At 52.4% G+C, this 24,411-nt stretch overlaps 1 protein-coding gene across 2 annotated transcripts in view; it reads left to right on the top strand.

Moving 5' to 3' along the window:
- Positions 1 to 24,411, top strand: part of INPP5A (inositol polyphosphate-5-phosphatase A) — a 234,673-nt gene that overhangs the window by 151,093 nt on the left and 59,169 nt on the right. For both annotated transcript variants that reach the window (XM_070631482.1, XM_070631473.1), the window contains exons 6-7: positions 11,553 to 11,656; positions 22,935 to 22,987. In XM_070631482.1, the coding sequence (XP_070487583.1) occupies positions 11,553 to 11,656; positions 22,935 to 22,987 (157 nt within the window). The remainder of the gene's footprint in view (positions 1 to 11,552; positions 11,657 to 22,934; positions 22,988 to 24,411) is intronic.

Below are 24,411 nucleotides of genomic sequence, written 5' to 3'. Positions count from 1 at the left end.
GCTGCCGTTGCCTGCCCCATGGGGCTAGAGATTGCCAGAGATCTCGGAGAGGACTGGGGTGGGGGGAACTTTCGAAGGCCGGTCCTGCGACCCGGAGGGGAAGCGCCAGAGTTCCACCAGGCAGCAGACAAAACTCTCTGTCTGCCATTAGCAGAGGGGCCACGCCCAGCATTCAGGGCTCCTGGGAGAGGCCCGGAGAGAAGCCCAGAGGGCGGGGCGACCCCCAGCTGCCGTTGCCTGCCCCGTGGGACTAGGGATTGCCGGAGATCTCGGAGAGGAGAGGACCGGGGCTGGGGGACTTTCAAAGGCCGGTTCTGCGACCCGGAGGGGAAGCGCCAGAGCTCCGCCCGGGCAGCAGACAAAACTCTCTGTGTGCCGTTAGCAGAGGGGCCACGCTGAGCATTCACGGCTCCGGGAGAGGCCCGGAGAGAATCCCAGAGGGCAGGGCGACCCCCAGCTGCCGTTGCCCACCCCGTGAGGCTAGGGATTGCCGGAGATCTCGGAGAGGACTGGGGCTGGAGAGAGTTCCAGAGACCCAGCTTAGTAGCCTAGGGGGAAACCCTACAGGCTCACAGCAGCCTTAGGGAAAGCCTCTGCACAGCACCAGTAGAAGGCACCCAGCCGCCAGCCACAAGGCTGGAAGACCCCAGGGCAAAAGCAGCATAGCTAGGTGTACTAACCACAGACTGTAGAAGATGCCAATAGCTCTCCTGCGACCCATAGAGGACAAGTGAGATTTGGTGGGTGCCGACAGCAACGGAGCAACAAATATAAGTGATCCCACCCCTGGCCGCTGGAAAAGCCCATAACACCGTTGCAGACCCCAAGGAGAGAGCGCATCTAGGTGGGCAACAACAGTAGGCACCTGCAGCCTGAAGCCCACCTGTGACGGCCCCCACGGCAGAGGAGGGAATCCAAAGGGCCACTGTGGCTACGAACAGGGGCCCAGGCCCAGTTAGCAACTACGGACAGGGTTCCTGGTTGGTGAAGTATAAACAGCTGCTCCCCCCACCGCAGCAGCTGAAACAAGTGAAAGGAGCAACTAAACTCTATCTCCATGCGGAGGCACAAATCAACAACATCAAGCAATATGAAAAAATACATTAAATCTCCAGAACAGAAAGAAAGTAACAAATACACAGAAAACAATCCCAAAGAAAATGAGATATATAACCTAAATGATGATGACTTCAAAACAGCCATCATTAAGATTCTCAATGAGTTAAGAGAGAATTCTGACTGTCAACTCAACGAGTTCAGGAGCTATGTCACAAAACAGTTTGATACGATAAAGAAGAACCAAACAGAAATATTGGAAATGAAGAACACAATAGAGGAGATTAAGAAAAATCTAGATGCTCTGAACAGTAGGGCCGATAATATGGAGGAAAGAATTAGCAATTTGGAAGATGGCAATATAGAATTGTTGCAGGCAGAGGAGGAGAGAGAAGCAAGACTTAAAAGAAATGAAGAAACTCTCCGAGAATTATCAGACACAATTAGGAGATGCAACGTAAGGATTATAGGTATACCAGAGGGAGAAGAGAAGGAGAAAGGGGCAGAAAACCTATTCAAAGAAATAATGGCTGAGAACTTCCCAAATCTGGTGAGGGAGATGGATCTTCAGGTGACAGAAGCCAATAGATCTCCAAACTTTATCAATGCAAGAAGACCAACTCCACGGCATATAGTAGTGAAGCTAGCAAAAGTCAACGACAAGGAGAAAATATTAAGGACAGCCAGGCAAAAGAAACTAACCTACAAAGGAACCCCCATCAGGCTATCAGCAGATTTCTCAGCAGAAACTTTACAGGCTAGAAGAGAGTGGAATGATATATTCAAAAATCTGAAGGACAAAAATCTACAGCCGAGAATTCTCTACCCAGTGAAAATATCCTTCAAATACGATGGAGAAATAAAAACTTTCCCAGATAAACAAAAATTAAGGGAGTTCATTGCCACAAAACCTCCTCTTCAGGAAATCCTCAGGAAAACCCTCATTCCTGAAAAATCCAAAAAAGGAAAGGGGCTACAAAACCAAGAGCAGAGGAGATAAGTAGAAGGACAACAACAGAGAGTAGCAGCTCTACATCAGAACAGATTAAACCATGGGACGAGAAACAAAGGAAACTGAAGAAAACCGGAAAACAAGACACAAAATGGTAGTGGTAGGCCCCCACGTCTCAATAATCACTCTAAATGTAAATGGATTGAACTCCCCAATCAAAAGACACAGAGTGGCAGGATGGATCAAAGAACAAGATCCAACAATATGCTGCCTCCAGGAAACACACCTCAGCCCCAAAGACAAACACAGACTCAGAGTGAAGGGATGGAGAACAATACTCCAAGCTAATAATGAACAAAAGAAAGCAGGTGTCGCTATACTAATATCAGACAAGGTAGATTTCAAAGCAAAACAGATAAAGAAAGATAAAGAGGGACAGTATATAATGATAAAAGGGGCTCTCCACCAAGAAGACATAACACTTATAAATATATACGCACCCAACACAGGAGCACCAAAATTTGTAAAGCAACTCTTAATAGAACTAAAAGAAGACATCAACAACAATACAATAATAGTAGGGGACCTCAACACACCATTAACACCAATGGACAGAACATCCAGACAGAAAATCAACAAGGAAATAATAGAATTAAATGAAAAATTAGACCAGATGGACTTAATAGATATATATAGAACACTTCATCCAAAAACAGCAGGTTACACATTCTTCTCAAGTGCACATGGAACATTCTCAAGGATTGACCATATTTTGGGTACCAAAGCAAACATCAATAAATACAAGAGAGTTGAAATAATATCAAGCATCTTTTCTGATCATAACGCTATTAAACTAGAAATCAACTACAAGAAAAAAGCAGAGAAAGGTGCAAAAATGTGGAGACTAAACAACACGCTTCTCAACAAACAATGGATCATTGAAGAAATTAAAGAAGAAATCAAATATTATCTGGAGACAAATGAAAATGAGAACACGACATACCAAATCATTTGGGATGCAGCAAAAGCAGTCCTAAGAGGGAAATTCATCGCAATACAGGCTCACCTCACTAAACAAGAAAAAGCTCACGTAAGCAACCTCAAACGACACCTAACAGAACTAGAAAAAGAAGAACAAACAAGGCCCAGAGTCAGTAGAAGGAGGGAAATAATAAAAATAAGAGCAGAAATAAACGATATTGAAACAAAAAAGACAATAGAAAGGATCAATGAAACAAAGAGTTGGTTCTTCGAAAGGATTAACAAAATTGACAAACCCCTAGCCAGACTCACCAAGAAAAGAAGAGAGAAATCGCAAATTAATAAAATCAGGAATGACAGAGGAGAAATCACAACAGATACCAATGAAATACAAGAGATCATAAGAGAATACTATGAAAAACTATATGCCAACAAATTGAACAACCTGGAAGAAATGGACAAATTCCTAGACTCCTACTATCTCCCCAAACTGAATCAGGAAGAAATGGAGAATCTGAATAGACCAATCACAAGTAAGGAAATAGAAACGGTAATCAAAAACCTCCCCAAAAACAAGAGTCCAGGACCAGACGGCTTCTCTGGAGAATTCTACCAAACATTCAAAGAAGACTTAATACCTATTCTCCTCAAACTGTTCCAGAAAATTGAGAAAGATGGAGAACTCCCTAACACATTCTATGAAGCCAACATCACTCTGATCCCCAAACCTGACAAGGACAACACAAAGAAGGAGAACTACAGGCCGATATCACTGATGAACATAGATGCAAAAATCCTCAACAAAATTTTGGCAAACCGATTACAGCAATACATCAAAAAGATTATACACCATAATCAAGTGGGATTTGTACCAGGGACACAGGGATGGTTCAACATCCGCAAGTCAATCAACGTGATACACTACATCAACAAAATGAAAAACAAAAACCACATGATCATCTCAATAGATGCAGAGAAAGCATTCGACAAGATCCAACACCCATTTATGATAAAAACCCTCAGTAAAATGGGTATAGAAGGAAAGTACCTCAACATAATAAAGGCCATATATGATAGACCCACAGCCAACATCATACTCAATGGACAAAAGCTGAAAGCCATCCCTCTGAGGACAGGAACAAGACAAGGGTGCCCACTTTCACCACTCCTATTCAACATAGTACTGGAGGTGCTGGCCAGAGCAATTCGGCAGGAAAAAGAAATAAAAGGAATCCAAATAGGTAACGAAGAAGTAAAACTCTCGTTGTTTGCAGACGACATGATCTTATACATAGAAAACCCCAAAGAATCCACAGAAAAACTATTAGAAATAATCAACAACTACAGCAAAGTAGCAGGGTATAAAATTAACGTGCATAAATCAGTAGCATTTCTATACACTGACAATAAACTAACAGAAAAAGAACTCAAGAACTCTATCCCATTCACAATCGCAACGAAAAGAATAAAATACCTTGGGATAAACTTAACCAAGGAAGTGAAGGATCTATACAATGAAAACTACAAGACTTTCTTGAAAGAAATAGGCGATGACATAAAGAGATGGAAAAACATTCCTTGTACATGGATTGGAAGAATAAACATAGTTAAAATGTCCATACTACCTAAAGCAATATACAGATTCAATGCTATCCCAATCAGAATCCCAAGAACATTCTTCACAGAAATTGAACAAACAATCCTAAAATTCATATGGGGGAACAAAAGACCGCGAATTGCTAAAGCAATCCTGAGCAAGAAAAACAAAGCCGGCGGAATCACACTCCCCGATTTCAAAACATACTACAAAGCTACAGTGATCAAAACAGCATGGTACTGGTACAAAAACAGGTCCACAGATCAATGGAACAGAATTGAAAGCCCAGAGATAAAACCACACATCTATGGACAGCTAATCTTCGACAAAGGAGCAGAGGGCCTACAATGGAGAAAAGAAAGTCTCTTCAACAAATGGTGCTGGGAAAACTGGACAGCCACATGCAAAAGATTGAAAATTGACCATTCTTTTTCACCACACACCAAAATAAACTCAAAATGGATCAAAGACCTAAAGATTAGGCCTGAGACAATAAGTCTTTTGGAAGAGAATATAGGCAGTACACTCTTTGACATCAGTTTCAAAAGAATCTTTTCGGACACTGTAACTCCTCAGTTGAGGGAAACAATAGAAAGAATAAACAAATGGGACTTCATCAGACTAAAGAGCTTCTTCAAGGCAAGGGAAAACAGAATTGAAACAAAAAAACAGCTCACTAATTGGGAAAAAATATTTACAAGCCACTTATCCGACAAAGGGTTAATCTCCATAATATACAAAGAACTCACACTGCTTAACAACAAAAAAACAAACAACCCGATCAAAAAATGGGCAGAGGACATGAACAGACATTTCTCAAAAGAAGATATGAATATGGCCAATAGACACATGAAAAGATGTTCATCATCGTTAATCATCAGGGAAATGCAAATCAAAACTACACTAAGATATCACCTTACCCCCGTTAGATTGGCAAAAACATCCAAAACCAAGAACGACAAATGTTGGAGAGGTTGTGGAGAAAGAGGAACCCTCATACACTGTTGGTGGGAATGCAAACTGATACAGCCACTATGGAAAACAGTATGGAGATTTCTCAAAAAGTTAAAAATAGAAATACCCTATGACCCAGCCATCCCATTACTGGGTATCTATCCTAAGAACCTGATAACAGATATCTCAAGAGTCCGTTGCACCCCTATGTTCATCGCAGCATTATTTACAATAGCCAAGACGTGGAACCAGCCTACATGCCCAGAAACTGATGATTGGATAAAGAAGATGTGGTATATATACACAATGGAATACTACTCAGCCATAAAAAAAGACGAAATTGGCCCATTCACAACAACGTGGATGGACCTCGAGGGCATTATGTTAAGCGAAATAAGTCAGTCAGAGAAAGACGATCTCTATATGACTCCACTCATAGGTGGAAATTAGTATATTGAGAAGGAGATCTGATCGGTGGTTACCAGGGAAAAGGGGGGGTGGGGGGAGGGTACGGAGGGGGAAGTGGTGTACCCACAACATGACTAACAAAAATGTACAACTGAAATCTCACAAGCTTGTAATCTATCATAACATTAATAAAAAAAATTAAAAAAAAAAAAAGAAAGAAAATCCCAAGAAATCAACAACAAAAACCAATACTAATAAACCAGGTTGCAGGATACAAGCTTACTATACAAAAGCCAATAGCTTTCCTGCATACCAGCAATGGACAAGGGGAAGTTGAAATTAAAAACACAATACCATTTACATTAGCGCACACACAAAAGAAGTACTTACAAATAGATCTAACAAAATATGCACGTGATCTGTATGAGGAAAAATTCAAAATTCTGATGAAAGAAATCAAAGAAGAACTAAATAATAGGAAGATGTTCCATGTTCATAGGTGGGAAGACCCAATTTTGTCAAGATGTAAGTTCTTTCCAACTTGATCTGTAGATTCAGTACAATCCCATTCAAAATCCTGGCAAGTTATTTTGTGGATATCGACAAAATGATTCTAAAGTTTATATAGAGAGGCAAAAGACCAAGAATAGCCACTCAATATAGAAGAAGAAAAAAGCTGGATGACTGACACCACCTGACTTCAATACTTGACTAAGAAGCTTCAGTAATCAAGACAGTATGGTATTGGTGGAAGAACAGACAAATAGATCAGTGAAATGGAAGAGAGATCCCAGAAGTAGACTCCCATAAAGCCAACTGATCTTTTTTTTTCTTTGCTGAGGAAGATTTGCCTTTAGCTAACATCTGCTGTCAATCTTCCTTTTTTTTCTTTTTGTATCCACCATTCACAAAAATTAACTAAAAATGAATCATGGATCTAAATGTAAAACATAAAACTCCTAGAAGATAACATAGGAGAAAATGTAGGTGCCCCTGGGTTTAGTGTTGACTTTTTAGATACAACACAAAAAGCATAATCTGTGAAAGAAAAAACTGGTAAGTTGGACATTGTTAAAATTAAAAACTTATGCTCTACAAAAGACACTGTTAAGAGAATGAAAAGATAAGCCGCAGACTGGGAGAAAATATTTGCAAAAGACATCTGATAAAGGACTGTCATCCAAAATCACAAAGAACTCTTAAAACTCAACAATAAGAAAACCCAATTAACAAGTGAGCCGATGATTTAAACACACACCTCACCCAAAAAGATATACACATGGCAACTAAACATATGAAAAGATGCTCAACATCATATGTCATTAGGGAATTGCGAATTGAAACAACAATGAGATACCACTGCACACCCATTAAAATGGCCAAAATCTGAAAAATTGACAGCACCAAATGCTGGGGAGGATGCGGAGCAACAGAAACTCTCATTCGTTGCTGGTGGGAATGCAAAATGGTGCAGCCGCTTTGGAAGATGATTTGGTGGTTTCTTACAAAGCTAAACATACACATTCTTACCATATAATCCAGCAATCACATCCTTTGGTATTTACCCAAATGAGTTGAAAACTTATGTCCACACAAAAACTTGTACAGAAATGTTTATAGTATCTTTTATTCATAATTACCAAAAACTAGAAGCAACCAGAATCTGTCTTTCATAGGTGGATGAATAAACAAGCTGTGGTACATCCATTCAATGGAATATTATTCAGCAGTAAAACGAAATGAGCTATAAAGCTGCAAAAAGACATGGAAGAAGCTCCAGTGTATATTGCTCAGTGAAAGAAGCCAGTCGGAAAAGGCTGCATGTAATATGTTGCCAACAATATGACATTTGGGGAAATGTAAAACAGTAGCGACAATAAAAAGATCAGTGGTTGACAGAGGTTGGGGGCAGCACAGAGGATTTGAGGGCAGGGAAACTGTGCTGTGTGATCCTGCAATGGTGGACCCATGTCATTGAGCATTTGTCAAAACCTGTAGAATATACGAGAGCAACAGTGAACCCTGATGTAAAGTATCAACTTTAGTGACTGATGGTGTATCACTATTGTCTCGTTGATTATCAGTGTGCCACACTGATGCAAGACGTCAGTGACGGGAGACTGTCGGGAAGGGTGGGGTAATGCAGCTCTGTGCTTTCTGCTCAATTTTCTGTAATTCCAAAACTCCTCTGGAAAATAAAGTCTACTTTTTAACAAAGAACAGAGGCCTCCTCTCCAAAAACTATTTGTAGTAAGCAAGGTGGCACCCTCCCCTGGTCCTGTCCTCTTTGCTCAGGGTGGACGGGTTTTCCTCCAAGCAGGTCACCTTCCTGCAGCAGTCTCTCCGCCCCACTCTTCGTTTACAGGAACACAGCAGGCCCTGCTCTGCAGCCACTGCTGTCCCGTAATAACGCTCTGCTGGTCTCTCTGCACCTACACAAGCCTGGCTCGTTGAGGGCTGTGGGCACCCATCCTTGGGGTGTCTGTCCTGTGGATGTCTGTCCTGGGGGTGTCCATCCTGGGGGCATCTGCCCTGTGGATGTCTGTCCTGGGGCTGTCCATCCTGGGGGCGTCTGCCCTGTGGATGTCTGTCCTGGGGGTGTCCATCCTGGGGGCATCTGCCCTGTGGATGTCGTCCTGGGGGGTATCCATCCTGGGGGCGTCTGCCCTCTGGATGTCTGCCCCGGGGCTGTCTGTTTTGGGAGCGTCCACCCTTCTGTAGCTCATGAGCCGGAGCCCCCTGGCAGGTTGTTGTGATGATCTAGACTTTGCTACGAGGAGCCAGAGCAGAGGTTTAGAAAGAGTGTTTTTCTTTATTCTTAGGTGCAGGTGAAACTCAAGGCTTGCCATGGCTGTTAGTTGCAGGGGGCCTCTGGAAAAAGGAGGGTGTGTGTGGGCACTCTCTCGTTTGTGACAAATAACTTGCTGTGCAGAGTGCCCCACGTTTGCTCAGCGGTGTGAGCGGTGCCACGGCTTGCGCTTCCCCATGCAGGAGGTCAGCCACATCTGCCACCCCTCCCAGAGTGGTGACAGCAGTAGGTGTGTGATCCTGCGCCTTCCAGTCACTGGCTGAGCTGGGCGGGGAGGGGGGCTGCGAGGCACCCCTTAGAACTGAGCAGAGGTCAGAGCCACTGCGGGGGGCTGGAGCTGCGTCTGGCCCTCGCCCTCCACAGATGCCCCTGGGGCCTGGGCAACCCCTCACTCCTCTAAACAGGCCGCTGGCTCAGCCCTGCCTTGGGGGCTCTGGGCTTCTTCCCCTTTCTTGCTGAAGGTGCTCATTTCCCCTGGGCAGTCACCCAAGAGGACATGCCCTCGGGCTTCTCCACACTCTGGCCACAGGGCTTCCTTCCATCTGAGGTGTTCTCCTTCCTCCTTCCGGCCTGGTCCAGGCTCCTCCATCAAGACCCGGCCCAGGCCTCTCCTAGTGGCCACACTCATGGAGTGTTCCCATGCTATGGGTTCAGCACAGATTGTCCCAGATGAGACCATCCCTAGTCCTGTGCCCCTGGAGGTCCAGACTGAGTCCTGTGTCCTCACTCGTGTCCATCTGTATGTTGCGTGTCTGCGTTCCATGTCCATGTCCTCACTGCTCCTGGGAGGTTGTGGCCATGCCTCCTGTCCACGTCCTCAGCTCCTGGCTGTGGCCCCACGGTGCTCAGGAGACGTCCTGGTACCAACTGGTGCAGGAAGAGCCCAGAAGGGAAACACCACTCTGCAGGGGGACGTTTGAGCAGGACGTTTGCAGGGACTCAGCAGCGAGGAGGGGAGCTGGAGAAGACTGGGGGTGGGTGCGAAGGAATTGGGGTGAGGCCAGTCTGGGAGCCCGCACTGCAGGCTGAATCCACGTGGGAATCGCCACATCATTGAAGGGGTGAGCAAGTGGCCGTTTGTGCCGGGGCAGGCCTGCTCTCCCAGGAGGTGAGCTCCCTGTCCTGTGTGAGCTGTCCGTCCGCCTCGTGAAGGAGGACACGGCCGTGACGGGCCCGTGGTGGCAGGTGTGCCAACGGCCTTCTCAGGTGGCACTCCCTCTCTGACCTCCTCAGTGTGAAGGCGGCTGTGGGGTGATGTTTGATAAATGCTGTCCTTCTGCAGAGATGGATGGGTGGTTACAGTAAGTGCTTCCCGTGATTAAACACACTTCTGCGCCATTTCCAGTCACAAATGGGTGTTTTGAATGGGATCCCGGCGTGGTAGTCACTCGTTCATTTATGCAAGCCGGTGCCCACCCGCCTGGGGCAGCACCACCTTCCCCCTGGGCCCTCGGAGGCGATAGAGATTGGTGAGGGCGTCTGAGGGACCGGCCTCAGAACCAGACGCACCTGTTGTGTGTGACTCGTCTCCATGGTTTGGGAGCAAGATCCGAGGAGCAGGGGTCCAGTGAGTGCACAGCTCCATTCTTGTGCCCTGTTCTGTGTTCCCTGAATCCCAGAGCGTCCTGTTCTGTGTCCTGTGGCTGGGCCCAGGCCACGCTGGCGCTCCTCACTCATCTCCAGGTCCTCACCCTCCAGCACTGTGGTTTTGCCTGCCGATCGCTCTCCACCGAACAAATGGTGGGAGGGGCCTGGTGTCCTTCCCAGGAGGCTGCCAGCCGGTCTCCTGCCTGCTCTGCCCGTGGTTATGGGTCCATGGGGTGGATGGTGCACCGGAAACGCTGATACAGGCTGCTCGTGGGACGTGGAGCATGACCCCCCCCTGCAGAAACTCTGATGCACAACTCATCATTTGTTCCAAAGCCAGTCCCCAAGAACCTCCTAACACCCCAGGAACTTCACCCTGGGATCAGGCACCCCTGACCCAGGAGCACGGGAACATGCGATGTGGGGCTGGCAGCGGTGGGAACAGGCCATCAGCCATCTGGGCCAGGGTCTCCCTGTAGCAGTCTCGGCAGGCCTGTGTGCTGTGAGCTCCCTGCACAGCGTCCTGTGAGGAGGCAGGCAGCCCTCCGCCCACATGGGCCCCCGAGCGTTTGAAGAATAGATTTATGCATTGGTTCATTAGACCCCACCACGGGCACGGGGAAGAGAAACACTCCCAGGACTGGCTGTAGAAGAAAACTAGACCAAGCCCTGTCTGTGGGGGCTCAGCCCAGTGACAGGGAGGTGGCCCCAGCCTGGGCACTGGAGCCCCGGGGCCACGTCCAGCGAGGTGATGGGCAGACAGCTGGGGCGCGAGTCCAGAGTGCTTGCTCTCTCCGTCTCACATAAAAACTCCTCTTCCCTGGACATGAGTGATGTTGGCTGGATGTGAGGAGGAAATCGATGTTATTAAATAAATTCATATTAGGGTATGAGTGAACGGTAATTCTGCAGCCCTCTTAAATATATTCACGGTTTTAACAGAGGATGCCAATTAGCCTGTAAATCTGCAGGCTGGAAGCCCTTAGGGGATAATGAAGTGGAGTGTCAGATTCCAGGTCCTGGAACTGGAATTTACGAGCCACAGGCATCCCCAGAGCAGCTGGCCTGCCTGTTGGCACCCCGAGTCAGGTTCTCCTCCTGGGGCCTCCCTCTGCCTAGGGGGCTGCACTGGTGGGACCCAGCGGCATCAGCTGGTTGGAGGGAGCGAGTGACGAAGTTATTCATGTCCTCCTTCCTTTCTTTTCCAGCTAAGAAGTATAAAAAGGTCACTGGCAAAGAGATCTACTCGGACACGTTGGAGAGCACACCCATGCTCGAAAAAGAGAAGTTTCCGCAGGACTATTTCCCCGAGGTACGCCCAGGAGCCCGCGGCCATTCTCACTAATGCACCCGCTTTCAGAGGGGTCACGTCAGAAGTGAAATTTGGATGTGAAATCCTCGTACTTCAGGGTGGGGTCGCATCTGACTGCGTCACGCTCCAGTATTCTGTCTTTCTGGAGGTCCTAAAGCCTCCGCGGTTCATGCGGGCTGTCTAGGTGAGGGCCGAGAGAGTCTCTGTCTGTCATTACGTCAATCAGTAAATTTTCTCATTATCGTGTTCAGGCAAAGGGACCTTCCCCAAAAGATGTAGGAACACAATGATCAGTTCACTTGGGGCCTGGAGCTCCGGGGACCTCCCAGCAGACTCAGGTGTGAGTGTCCATCCGGCCAGTGATGGTCCCCAACCCAGCAGGGGAGATGCGCCGGGGCTGTGGCAGCTGCGGTTTCTTCATGTTCCCAGAGTGCTTGAGTGGGCGCTCCAGCTGTTTCACAGATAAAGCCTTGAGCCTCAAACCTGGAACTGGGTGCCGCCCACCCCATGTGCCAGCAGGAGTGTCTGCTTCCTACAGAGATCAGAAATTAAGGAAAGAGTAGGGATCATTTATTACCCACTGCTCAGACACAATTAATCAGAAAACGTTGATATAGTTCCTTTGGGTTTTAGTGCATTTTTTATAGTTGTTTTTATGTAGCCATTATACTGCCCACACAATTCTGGATTCTGGTATTTTTAGTAAACATTATAACCAGCATCTTTGGAGTCTCCTGATCCTGTGTGATCACATGTTGATCCGGTGTGGTCGCCCTGCCCTTTTGTTGTCTGTTAAATCACGGTAGGGTGTGATACTGTGATTGAAGCACTTGGCTGTTGAGACTGCATACCTGGGCGTCTGCCTCTGACAGCCGCGTTTACGCGCCCGCGCAGCCCACCTCCCATGACAGGCCGTCTGCTCAACTGCAAGAAGGATGGCTCCGCTGAGCCTCTTCTGCTGGAGTACTGCTGTGCGGTGGAGAGGCCCCGCCTGCCCGCAGAGCTGACTTCCAGCAAGGCCACAACTTTATTAACTTGCTTTATGACCCGAGCCTGGAGAGAAGGGATTGTGGCCGCCTCCATGAAGGATGGGTGCTCTTGTCACATTGGGGCGAGGCGTCCTCATCCATTGTCCCCAGCCAAGGACACGGTGTCAGGGGGCTGGCCTGCTGCCCTCCGCTGTCCCCTGCTACTCCTGAGGTTGGGGGTGGACGTGGCCGGGAGGCTCTGGAAGCCTCAGTTCTCGGCCCTCCATGAGCACAGCTGGGTCACTGCATCCTGGTGACCCTCCCGGAACATTGGCCTGTGGCTCTGTCCCGTCAGGAGGACAGGGCTGTAGTTTCCTGGGAGATGCCGAGGGCCGAGAAGTCAGTTTCAGGGCCCAGTTAGAGCTGAGGCCGGCATCTCGGCCTGTCCCGGACACTGCCCCTGCCCAGCAGGAGAGCAAGTTTAAGCAGGTTCACTGGGCCGGTTTGGGGACAGCCCTGAACTGGCCAGGGAAGAGGCTCTGATATTCTGGCATCTTCTCCGCAGGAAAGTGCCACACCCATGGGGCTGTGCATGTTCGGGCTCTCCTCGCAATGACCCCATACCTGCTGGGTGAGAAGCCCACCGACCCTCTCAGGCCCGCCTCTCCACGCTCTCTGTTTTGGCCAGAGGCACCACTGGCCACGGGTGACTGGGCTGGAGACTCAGGTCATCTCTGGCTCTTCCCTCCTCATCCTGGGGTCCAGGCCCAGCCCAGGAGGGACACGCACGCCCACTTGGGGGTGGGCTGAAGTGTACCCCAGAGGAGGCGGTGCCTGGTAGACGGGAGGCTAGTAGGGGTCAGTCAGGAGGGAAGCCACAGTGGGCGGCGGCAATGGGCCCTCAGCAAGGAGCAGGGCACACAGGGCAGTGAGGACCACAGGTACCACGAAGGGCCGTGCACCTGGGAGAGAAGGCAGGGCCGACTCGGGGAGGCCATGAGGCCACCACACCCGGGTCAGTGCAGGGGCTGGGCGGACAGGGTGGGGCTGAGAGATCCCATGATGGCAGGCAGGCAGCACAGGACATGGGCCCACACGGTGTGATGGCTGGCCGCGGGAGCGTTGGAGGCAGTGTCTTTGCTTGCAGCCTCTCCTTAGTTGCTGCATGGAGTCCTGACCTGTTGCACATGTGAGACAAGTCAGGCAGCAACTGGGCTGGTGCAGCCTCCAGGCTGAAGAACACCTGAGGCTTCAGGCCCCCCATGCCCTGGAGATGAGCTCACTGCTCTTCCCGGCCCCCTGTGGAGACCGTTTGCAAAGAGATGAGCCCACTGCCAGCCCTGCTTCAGCTTGATCCCCACAAGGTGCGTGCTTCTCCAGGCCACTCAGGTCTGGATGTCATTCCCACACACAGGCGGGCTCCCCGAGGGCCAGGACATGCCCTCATGGCCCAGCTCCCAACAGGCACCACTGTGTGGCCCTCGTCACCCCCGGCACTCACCCTGTCTCCCTGGGGTCTTGCCTCCCTTTTGGGTAGTTCCATAATTCTGTGTCCTCTCACTGCACCTTCATCCTCAGAGCTGGGCTCACTGGTGGCTCCCAGGGTCTGTAAGTGACAAACCATGATGCTCCCCAAAGAGGCCTCTGTGAGGGGCACTGTGTCTTTCTGAGTGGGCAGAAGAAGGAGACTGAGGCAGGGCACCCAGTGTGGGTCGGCCTCCGTGGGGAGTCAGGCTTCCTTGACACCTCCGGGTTCCTCCGGAAGAACGTCCGGCAGCCACTTCTCAGCGCAGGATCCTCGGGCATTCCGACCCCCCAGCCCCCGGGCAGCTCTGGCTGTCATCTCTCCCTGGATGGGGGGCCGCCTTCTGAGGGGCTCCCTGCTCCCCCTGGCCTGGAGGCTCTTCTCCAGGCCTGGCATCCCCAGCGCTCACTCCCTAGGCCCCAGCAAATTTGCAGGCTCCCCACAACTCTCTTCACTCCACTAGCCCAGGCAGCCTGGGGCAAGGAGGCCAGGAAGCTCAGGCTGAGGTTGGCATGGGAGGGGGGTTGGGGCCAGGTCTGGGGGCCTCTGCTGTGGTGTCCCACCTCCCAGCACACCCCTTAGAAAGGGCAGATGCCCTGCCAGGAGCTGGGGCACGACCCCTCTGCTTTGGTGCCTGCAGCTGGTGCGCTGTCCCCTGTGAAGTGCTGGCAGAAGCGAGGTTCTGTGGAGGCAGAAGCGAGGGGCTGCCTCCCTCCCCTTGGGGGAAACTTGGCTCCTGGCTCAGCAGACCTGGCTCCAGGGTGACCACACTGTCACACCCATGGGCAGAGGGGAAAATGTGTCTGGAAGGAAAAGCTTGGGTGTCTCTGGGTGGACCCCGCCCTCTCAGCTGGTGAGCAGCATGTTGCTGGGTCGAGGGAACCCCCATACTGGGGGCCTGGCCTGTCTGGGGTCACCAGCCTTAATCCATACAGTGTGACGTTGCTACGTTAGAAATAGTCTCTGTGTCCTATCCATTTGGTCTGACGCCGTGTGGCCATGCAAACGAGTCCACGAGCGTTTCCAGAAGTGAGTTGTTGCTCATCTTTCTTTTCATCCTGGTAAATTAGCAGAAGGGAAATCTCACTTTAAAAACCACGAGGGCTTCCAGCATCTGTCAGCAGTGTGGTCTTTTTCAGGTTTGGGAAGCTCCACAAACCTCTTACCACGCTCTGTGAGTCTGTACCAGGGGCCAGTTGGCGGGAAGCCTGCCTCAGCGTGTCCGTCGCGGTCGCGCTGGCTGCCCATGGGCCGGAAGGCATGCGAGTGGCGGATCCAGCGCCCGCTCCTGCCTCCTGCTGTGCCTTCAGGCTGCTCCCTTAGCGTTACTGGAACACGTTTGCAGGAGGGAATTGGTTTAAGACTGATTTCTCTTTCTTTTATTACCACCACTTAAGGATAATCTAAACGTAATTACCACGATGGAGGCATAATGCAATTCCAAATAATTACAGCCCGCTGCATATAAAACTAACAAAACTTTCTCTGTTGATTTACGGGTGCCTTTGGCTTGGCATGAATTCCAAACGCTGCCTCTGGGAGTAGCTCTCCAGATAATGTGAGGCCATTTTTAAAAAGCAGATTTGTGTAGTCGATCGGGGCCGAGGCATTTTTTTCCTCTTGCCCGTAGTGAGAAATTGGTTGTTACCATAGATCACGGGACGGCTCCAAGCTCTTATGAAAGATGAATTAATTTCACTAATGCTCCGAAGCGGGCCTTTCACGGGGAAGGCTGTGTGGTGATAACCTGCCTGCAGCCTCCCTTTTCTCAATGGTGATTTATGCTGTCTTTTAGTAGATGAAACCGCCTGTATTCGCAATCCATCTGCTGGCTAAAGGAATCCTATTAACAGGGGATCTGAGCAGAGACTTAATATTGTAAGGTGAACGATGTGGCAGCCCCTAACCCCCCCACCCCGGGTGTGACGTGTTTTCATTTCATGCTGATAAACTCTCTGAGAGCGGAGGGGGCACCCTAGCCCTGCTGTCCCCCATCTGCAATCATATAGAGTCCTTGATGGAGGTTTCAGAAGGTGGCCAATGACCAGAAAGTTCCAGAACATAGACTGGAAGGGAGTAGATCAGTCACATTTGAGCAGTCCACCTAGCCCATACACACACCCCACTTCCATTTACAACAAGCAGCTACATCTGGAAACTTCTGTGAGTCCTTCTGTAGCTCCCGAGCACGGGAGCCTGTGATGGAGGCCCTGGGTTTCCCATCTCTGTACCTCCGAGATGCTGGCACTTCCCAGGCAAGCAGGTGGAGGACAGCCATGTGCGTGCATGAGTGTGCGTGTTTTGGGTAGAGGGTCATGCAGGTGAGTCACACTGGGCAGTGGCCTTGATGGGAAAGGCACTTGCCGCTCTGATGACGAGTGGACCCCGCTCCTTAGAATCCTCCAGAGCTCAGTGTTCTGCCGCAGGAGGGATGTGATTGTCCGCGGAGGGGACTTGGGCCCAGCAGTCAGGGAGTGAGTGCCACTTGTGCTTCTTTCTCCAGGGGGCTGGTAGTCTTGGGCGAACTGAGGTCTTGGGGCCCTAATTCCTGCACTGTGAACGCAGGCAATGTTTTCATGATCACCTCCTGGCCCTTGGTTGGAAGGGGATGGGGCCCTTGGCGGTGGTTCTGGAAGGACCACGATGCATCCTGGCCGTACCCAAGGACCCATAATCGAAGCTTGGAGCCAGCCCTCTGAAAATGTCAGAATGTCCTGGGCTGAAGCTTCACTTTTTCACACTGTAAAATTGTTCGGAAATGCAGTCTAAACACGTTAACACATTCATGACTGCAGTGATGAACTTACTGCAAACGGAAAGTATTTTCTACAAATATTTAATCAGAGTAGTGGGGATGTAATAATGTTATACTGTTAAACTTTCTGAGAGTCGTTTGCAATTTAATTCAAAAACTTTAAATCTAGTTAGAATCCTAACGTTACAGTCATTATACATCTATATTATACAAAAAAATAACATTATCTCCTGTTTTATGTATTCATTCCATCAATAATGTTGAAAACAGGGCACCATTAATATGGAAAGTTAAAAAGTGTGAAATGTAAGATATACACATGCAGATGTATTGAAGATATGTATACACAGACACCTGTTACAAATAATTGAAAACTGAAGGTAACAATAACTAATTTTTGGTACAGAAACTTACAGAGCCTTCTGTGTTCAATGGAAGAGGAACTGTTGATGGTTATATTAAATTCTATGTAAAAATCCATGTGTGTTCAACTCAGGCCTCAGACTGAGAGTTCTGACTGCAGGGTGTTGGCCTGTGCCTGTGTCCGTCCTGGCCACGCTGCTCTTCTGGAAAGAACCTTCTAGAAGCGTGTGAGATGGGGGGCCTGGCACCCATAGCTGTTGCTCACTGTGAGGCACATTGCCCTCCAAGTGTGTGGATCGTCTCCATTCACACCTCACAAATGTTACCGGGAGCCATGGGTCCTGAGGACAGCTAAGGCCCTGGCCTCGGGGAGCGTGCATCCTGGCAGGAGAAACCGATGGCATGTGCTCCGTCAGTGAGCCATACGTGAGCAGGACCACATGGTTGGGACGGGCAAGTGTGGGGTGGGCAGGGCACAGTGCCAGTGTGGGCTTGGCAGCTGGAGCTGGGTGGAGGTGACGACATGGTGGGCTGCCTGTCGAGCTGACGGAGGACTCCGGGCCCGAAGACTCTGGGCCGGGCGGGGTGTCTGGTGAGCTGGGAGAAGAGCCTGGAGGAGACTGGTCAGGCGGGAAGGAGACGGGGAAGAGGGCGAGGGGACAGCGCCTAGGAGAGTCATGGAAACCTTAGTTTCTGAGACGAAGGAGCAAAAAAATCCTTCCTCCAAGAACTGGCCTCGCCAAAGGAGGGGTCCCAAGTGGTGGGCACCTTGAAGGCGCTCTCGTGATGCAGAAGGGCCTGGGGCAGGGCCGAATGACCAGGCCCTGGAGGTGTGTTCCTCAGGTGTCCCGGCTTAGAGTCCAGAGTTAGAGGGGGGAGGAGGGAGAAGAGGAGGAAGGGGAGGAGGAGAGAGCAAGGAGGAGGAGCAGCCAGCTCGAGCCCCTTGGTGCAGGGCCTCTCCTGGGGAGGGGGGAGCTGGCAGAGGGTCAGCGCTGATCAGGAACAGCTCCCAGGGTTGCTGCTGAGTCCACACATCCTGCATGGGGGAGGAGGGGGGTCCTCGACTGCACAGGGCACCTACTGCCCTGGAACCTGCCCGTTTCTCCGGAGGAGTGGGTCCTGCCACCCAGCGCTCCCCTCACGGCCTCTGTGCGGCTGGAGCAGAGACCATCAGGCTCTCTGGGTCGTCGTCGATGGTGCCTGTGCACGTGGCTGACTGCCCGCGGTGCGCTTGGCCCTCCCCGGCCCTCTCTCGGTGCTGGTCTGACCTCGGATCTCGTGCCCTGTGTGTCAGAGAGTCTTCATGTAGGTTGTTCCAGGGAGTCAGCCTGGGCCCTGTGCACACGCAGCTTCTGCCGCGCCGCCTCCGGAGGGCTCGCCACCAGCACAGAAGTTGGGCCACTCTGAGTCAGGGCTGCTGCGTGCTGCCGCTGCTCGTTTCCGAGTGTGCACCCAGGTACCAGGGTCGTGGAGCCACTTCCCACCCGTGGACGGAAGGACAGGGTGTGGGATGGAGGATGTGTTGCTGGTGCTCTGGGAGGGGCCAAGGAGAGGCCTGCCAGCTGGGCGGTGCGCATCGAGACCCCCTTCCCCACAAGGCGAGGTGGCTGTCTTTCTCTTCTGGAAAGATGTGCCTCCTGCTCTGGCTCTAGGAAGAGAGGTTGGCCTTACCAGGTTACAATGAGTTTATCCCCAGTCTCATGTCCCCTCTGGCTCCCACTGTGGCCTGGGTGGGGTGGGGGCAGGGGTGAGAGTTCAGGCTCTGGGGCTCAGGGACTGAGACCTGACTCCAGCTCCACTGCTCACCTACCGTGTGACCTCGGGCACCGTTCTCAACCTCTGGGCCTCAGTTTCCTGGTCTGTAAAATGGGCAGTGGTGCCCACCCCATGGGCTGGCGTGAGAACTGGACACGCTCAGCGTATCTGGCGCTAGGATGACGTCGGCACCACAGCCCCGGCACGGGCCGTGGCTCTGCTGCTGGAGCGCTCCGTTAAGCACACGGGCTGGTGTTCACGGGCCACATGGGTGCTGCACTCAGCCCCCAAGCTTGGGGAGCTCCTCGGCCAGCAGCCTGCTATCCTGGGCTCTGTTCTCACCTGCACTGGACATGGGCAGAACCCGCAGCTTAGAGTACTTGTCTTGTCCGAGGCCCACGGCTGGGACTCCGTCGGACCCGGGCAGTCCCAGCTCCGTTCCTTGCTGCTGCAGAGGAAGGCCAGGCCCCTGTCCTTGGAGCTTGAACGCCAATGGGAGACGTCCTTTCAGGCCCAGTTGGAGGCCACATGAAGAGAGGGAGTTGAGAGAGTGTCCTGGCCGGGGCGTGGTGGGAAGAGTTCTTGGGGAGAGGGCTGGATTCGGATGTGTGGAAGGTGGAGGAAGGGCATGCTGGACGGAAGCGGCAAGGCAACTGTCTGGAATCAGGGTGCTTGAAGGGGAGAGGTTTCTGCGTGGGGACTTTCCGAGCATTGGCTCAGCGTCCCGGCCAGGGCACCAAAGGGGCCTCAGTAGCCCCAGCTCCGCGCTGTCTTAGCTGACTTCATCACAGACCCAGTTACTTACGTGGAATGAATAAGAACATTCTATGGGCAAATGCCTCCCAGATATTTGGCGCAAGAGTTGAATGTCTCAAGCAATGGCAGACAGGTCCACTACACGCTCGTGCCCTGCAGTGGTCAGGCCGCCTATCTAGTGACAGATGAATTGGTGACACCTCAGTGAGTGTCCAGGGTCTTTCGCACGGTGCCTGTCCTCCCAGCGGGCAGTGCGGCTGGAGCACTGAGGGAGTTGCAGGCTGGGAACCAGAGCCAGCTCATGGTGTGAAGCTGAGTGGAGCTGGAGGAAAAGGTGCCTGCTCTGTGTCTGCTGGGGAGCACGTGGGGACTCTAGGTAAACCTAAGGCCACTCTGAAAACAGGCAGTGTTGGAAAGGGCGCTCCCCTGGGGCTCAGGGCGAGAGGAGAAAGGCCGGCTCTGCTGCGGGCGGCGAGTTTGCGTCTGCGACCTCCTCAGTGTCACCAGGGAGCAGGGCCCCAGTCTCCACTGCTTCCTGGTCGGGGTCCAGGGCAGCCGCAGAGCTGCGAGGTGGAGAGGTGGGCCCTGGCTCCACAGGAGGCTGCAGACCAGAAAGGCCTGTGAGACCCACGACCCAGACACCAGTTTACTCCCCGTGAAAGTAATTCTGCGGAACAAGTTGACCAAGAGTTAGAATAAGTATGTTTAGGATGCTCAAAGAGATAAATAAAAGGATGACGTTAATTAAAAAGAAGGTGTTATTAAACAAAACAGAAGCAAAGCAAAAACAAGGAATAAGAAAAAGAGTGCCTAGAAGCACAGTGACTAAAACTAGCAGAGTAGATTCCAAACCACACGTGGCCGAGGAGGAGCTGGTGATCCAGAGGTGGTGGTGAGGGTTTGTCTAGAGCACAGCCAAGAGAGGCAGTGGTTTCTGTTTGCTTGGTGGCTTTTAGGTTTTTATTTTTGCCCTTATGGAAAAGAGCAGCCTGAAGGCCCCTTGAGAGGCTCCATACTTATCCAAAAGAAATTCCAGAAAGAGACAATGGGCAGAAATATTGGAAAAGGTGAGAGGGGACATTTTTCCAGAACTAAAGCCCTGAGTTCTCAGACTGAGTCCTGAGCAGGATATGAAGCCAACTCAAGCCTCGAGCGCAGGGAGTTCCGATCACTGGCTGAAGAGAAACACCTAAGTCACCAGCGAAACATGCATGGGGAAGGGTTGGCCACGGGACGTCGCCAGCCTCGGTGGCGCTGCGGCCAGCGGGATGACTCAGAGCCCTGAAAGGGAGATGGCAAGTGGAGTCATCAGCAGGAAAGCAGCGGCTGTGTCTCCCTCCTCAGACTGGAGGGGCCTGGGGAGGGAGCCTGAAGAAGGCTAGTGCCTGGGATCCCAGCACTGCGAGCTGCAACGGAGGGCTGAGAAACGGAGGGCTGAGAAGGGCCCTATGGTGGGAAGGGGACCTGGAAAAGACAGCTTGTCAGGGCTGGACAGGCGCGTCTACAGGACAGAGGGCTGCTGGGGTCGCGGCGAGAGCCAGGCGAGAGGGAAAGCAGGTGCCGGGTTTGCACGCGGAGGTGCAGGGTCGTGCAGAGAGCACTCTGGGCAGACGGTTGGAATCCAGAATGGGGTGCTGTGAGGCTGAGCGCGTGGAAACTCGAAGGTGGCCTGTGCAGCTCGGTTGTTGGGGCTTAAAGTGTAAACGGACGGTAGCTGATGGGGCTGTGGGTGAGGGAGAGCCTTTAGCAGCTGGGTTGTCTGCAGAAAGGAAGGGCTCTCGCTGGGCTGTCTGCAGTCCCATTCTCGGGGCCCTCCTCTCACACAGGGAGCTCTTTGCTGCAGCGTGCAAATCCAGGCCCACGGGAGGACAGAGTCCTCGCCCTCTGCTGCCACTGCCTGTCCTGCAGGACGCCCGAGTCCCCGCAGGTGCATCCCCTCCTCCCTCCACTGTCCTGAGGACCGTGTGCCAGGCCCATGCTCCTGCTGGCAATACCAGGGACAGTAGACGCCCTGCCCTGGTGGCTGACATTCGAGGGGAAACAGGACATTTTCATCCAGTTTGCTGAAGGGTTTGCACCATGGTCTTTGTGATTGGGGATTCAGGAGGGTCTCCCACTGCCTCCTGGGGGTTTGCAAGAGGGGAGGAGCTCACTCCCCAAACTGCTTAGGCTGTGATGCTCCCGTGTTCAGTGTGGCTATTTAAATTAAAATTGCGCAAGATAACATTGCAGCATTTGGCTCTTCAGTCACACACTTCCAGTGCTCGGTGGCCCTGGATGGCTAGTGGCTCCCGTATTGGGCAGCGTGACACAGAACATTTCCATCATCACAGCTACAGCCCAGCCTCCTTCCCTGCCCAGCGTGGGCATGAGTGTGTGAGATGGTCGCTGGTCATCGATGCTGGACGTGGCAGTAGCCAGCCCAGTCGGCCTCTGGCCAGAGCTGTGGGAGAGGCGCAGGTGTGACTCCTGCCCCCCGTGCCCTCCCTGCCTGTCTCCTTTGGTCCCCGGGTCACAGACCAGCAAGAGAAGAGTGCGGATTCTAGACAAAGGTTATTCTCAGGGGTAGGCGAGTGTGGCGGCAGCAGTCACTGGGTCTCTGGTTTGCCCCTCCTCTGTCTACAGGCTCCGCACTGTCCCGTCTGCCGCGGCTCAGCTCTCTAGAATCAGCATCGCAGGCGCAGAGCTGTGCCAAGCCCCTCGCTCCCGTAGCCGCTCTCGAGGAAGGGCCTTCCTGGCAGGCCCGCTCACGTCTCTGCAGCCTCAGACTTCCTGTCCCTCGCCAGCTCGCCCGCCATCCAGGACGTCTCTGTGGATGCTGCCGCTCAGGCTTGTGTGGGGCGGCCAGCGCGCGCATCCTGATTTCCTCTGGAGGCGCTCCTCGCGTGCCTGTGCTGATGGCGGTTTCCTTGCGGCTTCTCTCGAGGGCGGGGTGGTGCTGTTTCTTGTCCCTTTCCTACCCACACTGCCCGTGGCCCTGGCGAGCTCGTGCCCATGGAGCTCTGCGTCACAGCGAGCGTCTCGGTGCTGAGAGGCTGACGTCGTTTTCCTCTGACTGTAGATGCGTCACATGTGGCCCCTGATCGTGTGTGTTACGTGTGTCCCTCTCCTTCCACTCGTAAGCCAATTTATTTGTGTAACCTCTTTATTTTTCAGTGCAAGTGGTCCAGAAAAGGCTTTGTCCGGACAAGATGGTGTGTCGCGGACTGGTATGTGACTGTCTCGACCATCTCCCTCTGTCAACTCTCAGGACATCTCCTCCTTTTGTGTTTTGCACAAGTGGTGTGTGGCGAGCGTCCCAGCAGAGGCTGCAACCCGAACCCGTGCCCTTTGACCCTTTTTGTTCTCGGTGATGCTGTGTGACACGGAGTATTGTCGCCTGGCCCTGTGAGTGCAGCATCTAGGCTCCCCACCGAAGGCCATGCTGCTCCTCCTGTCGGCGTGAGGCTGAGCACCCGCACTGCCAGCCACTGCTGCTCCTGGCAGCCCCGCCTCTGGTGGTCCCACCGTGGCCCCGTGCGGTGGTGTGATTGGTCCAGCAGCACGTCCTGGTGGGCGCTTGAGCACAGGTGAAGTGGACCCTCCAGCTTGGGGACCGCAGGCGTGGCCCTCTCTGAGGCATGAGCCCCACCCTTTCTACCGTGAGAGGAGGCTTGTTATCCGCTCTCCTGACGCACTGAAGGCCACGCGTCTCCCCGAGCGTGCACCCTGCCACCTGGGAGCAGCTGGCAGGACTGAGGGTACAGGGGCTCTGAGGGCGGGCGTGTGCCACCATAAGCAGGACCTGGGGAAGGGCCTCATGCTGGCTGATGGGCTTGTCCAGGTTGGGGATGTGGACCCTATTGGGTGCCTGATGGCCATGCAGGGGACAGCTGGGGGCTGTTGGCAGGCTCTGAAGCACCCGCCAGGACTGGAGTGCCCCCATCAGGGTTCCAGCATCAGCCAACAACTCTCCAGCCTGGGGATGCCCAGGGGGCAGGAGCAGCAGGGCCGGCAGCAGCCCCGTCCTGGGCCCACTCAGGTTGGGGCTCTCCCCAGGCGGGGCCAGGGAGCCCAGACAGAGCCACTGTCTTCGTCCCTAATCCAGGGAGTGCTGGGCCACTGCGTCCACCTTTTGCAATTGGTCACACCTTGGCACAGTATGGGAGGGGCCACACGGGGGTGGACCTGAGGAGGCGGGGTTGCTGGGGTCCTGGGGTCATAGGAGGGGAGTCCGCTTCTTTACTGTCACCCTGAGGAGATGGCTGTTGTCAGTGCACAGGTCCGCTGGCTCTTGGGGCCCGGTGGTCCCGGCTCTGTGGATCACCGTGGCGTGCTCGCATCACTGCACCGTCCTCAGTGTGAGGCAGACACGTCCTCAGTCGTGCAAGGGTCTCTCCGGGGTGTAGACAGACTGATGGCTGAATTCCAGCCTCACCCTGTTCCTGCAGATGCGGAGACACACAGCAAGGCTGCCGGGGTTTCCCAGAGGGTTTGCTCCGGGCTGTGAGCTGGGGCTTCTTGAGTGAGATGAACCACTTAGTGCCCCCCACCCCCACGTCACAGGGGTCCCTCCAGTGAGCTGCTGACAGGCACTGGGCTGCTTGGGCCGAGCCACCAGCTGACCTTGGAGGGAGCTCAGGCCTGGAGAGGC

The sequence above is a fragment of the Equus przewalskii genome, chromosome 1, assembly GCF_037783145.1.
Source record: "Equus przewalskii isolate Varuska chromosome 1, EquPr2, whole genome shotgun sequence".
In the NCBI taxonomy this organism is placed as follows: Eukaryota; Metazoa; Chordata; class Mammalia; order Perissodactyla; family Equidae; genus Equus; species Equus przewalskii.
This window is presented reverse-complemented; position numbering and strand designations above follow the sequence as displayed.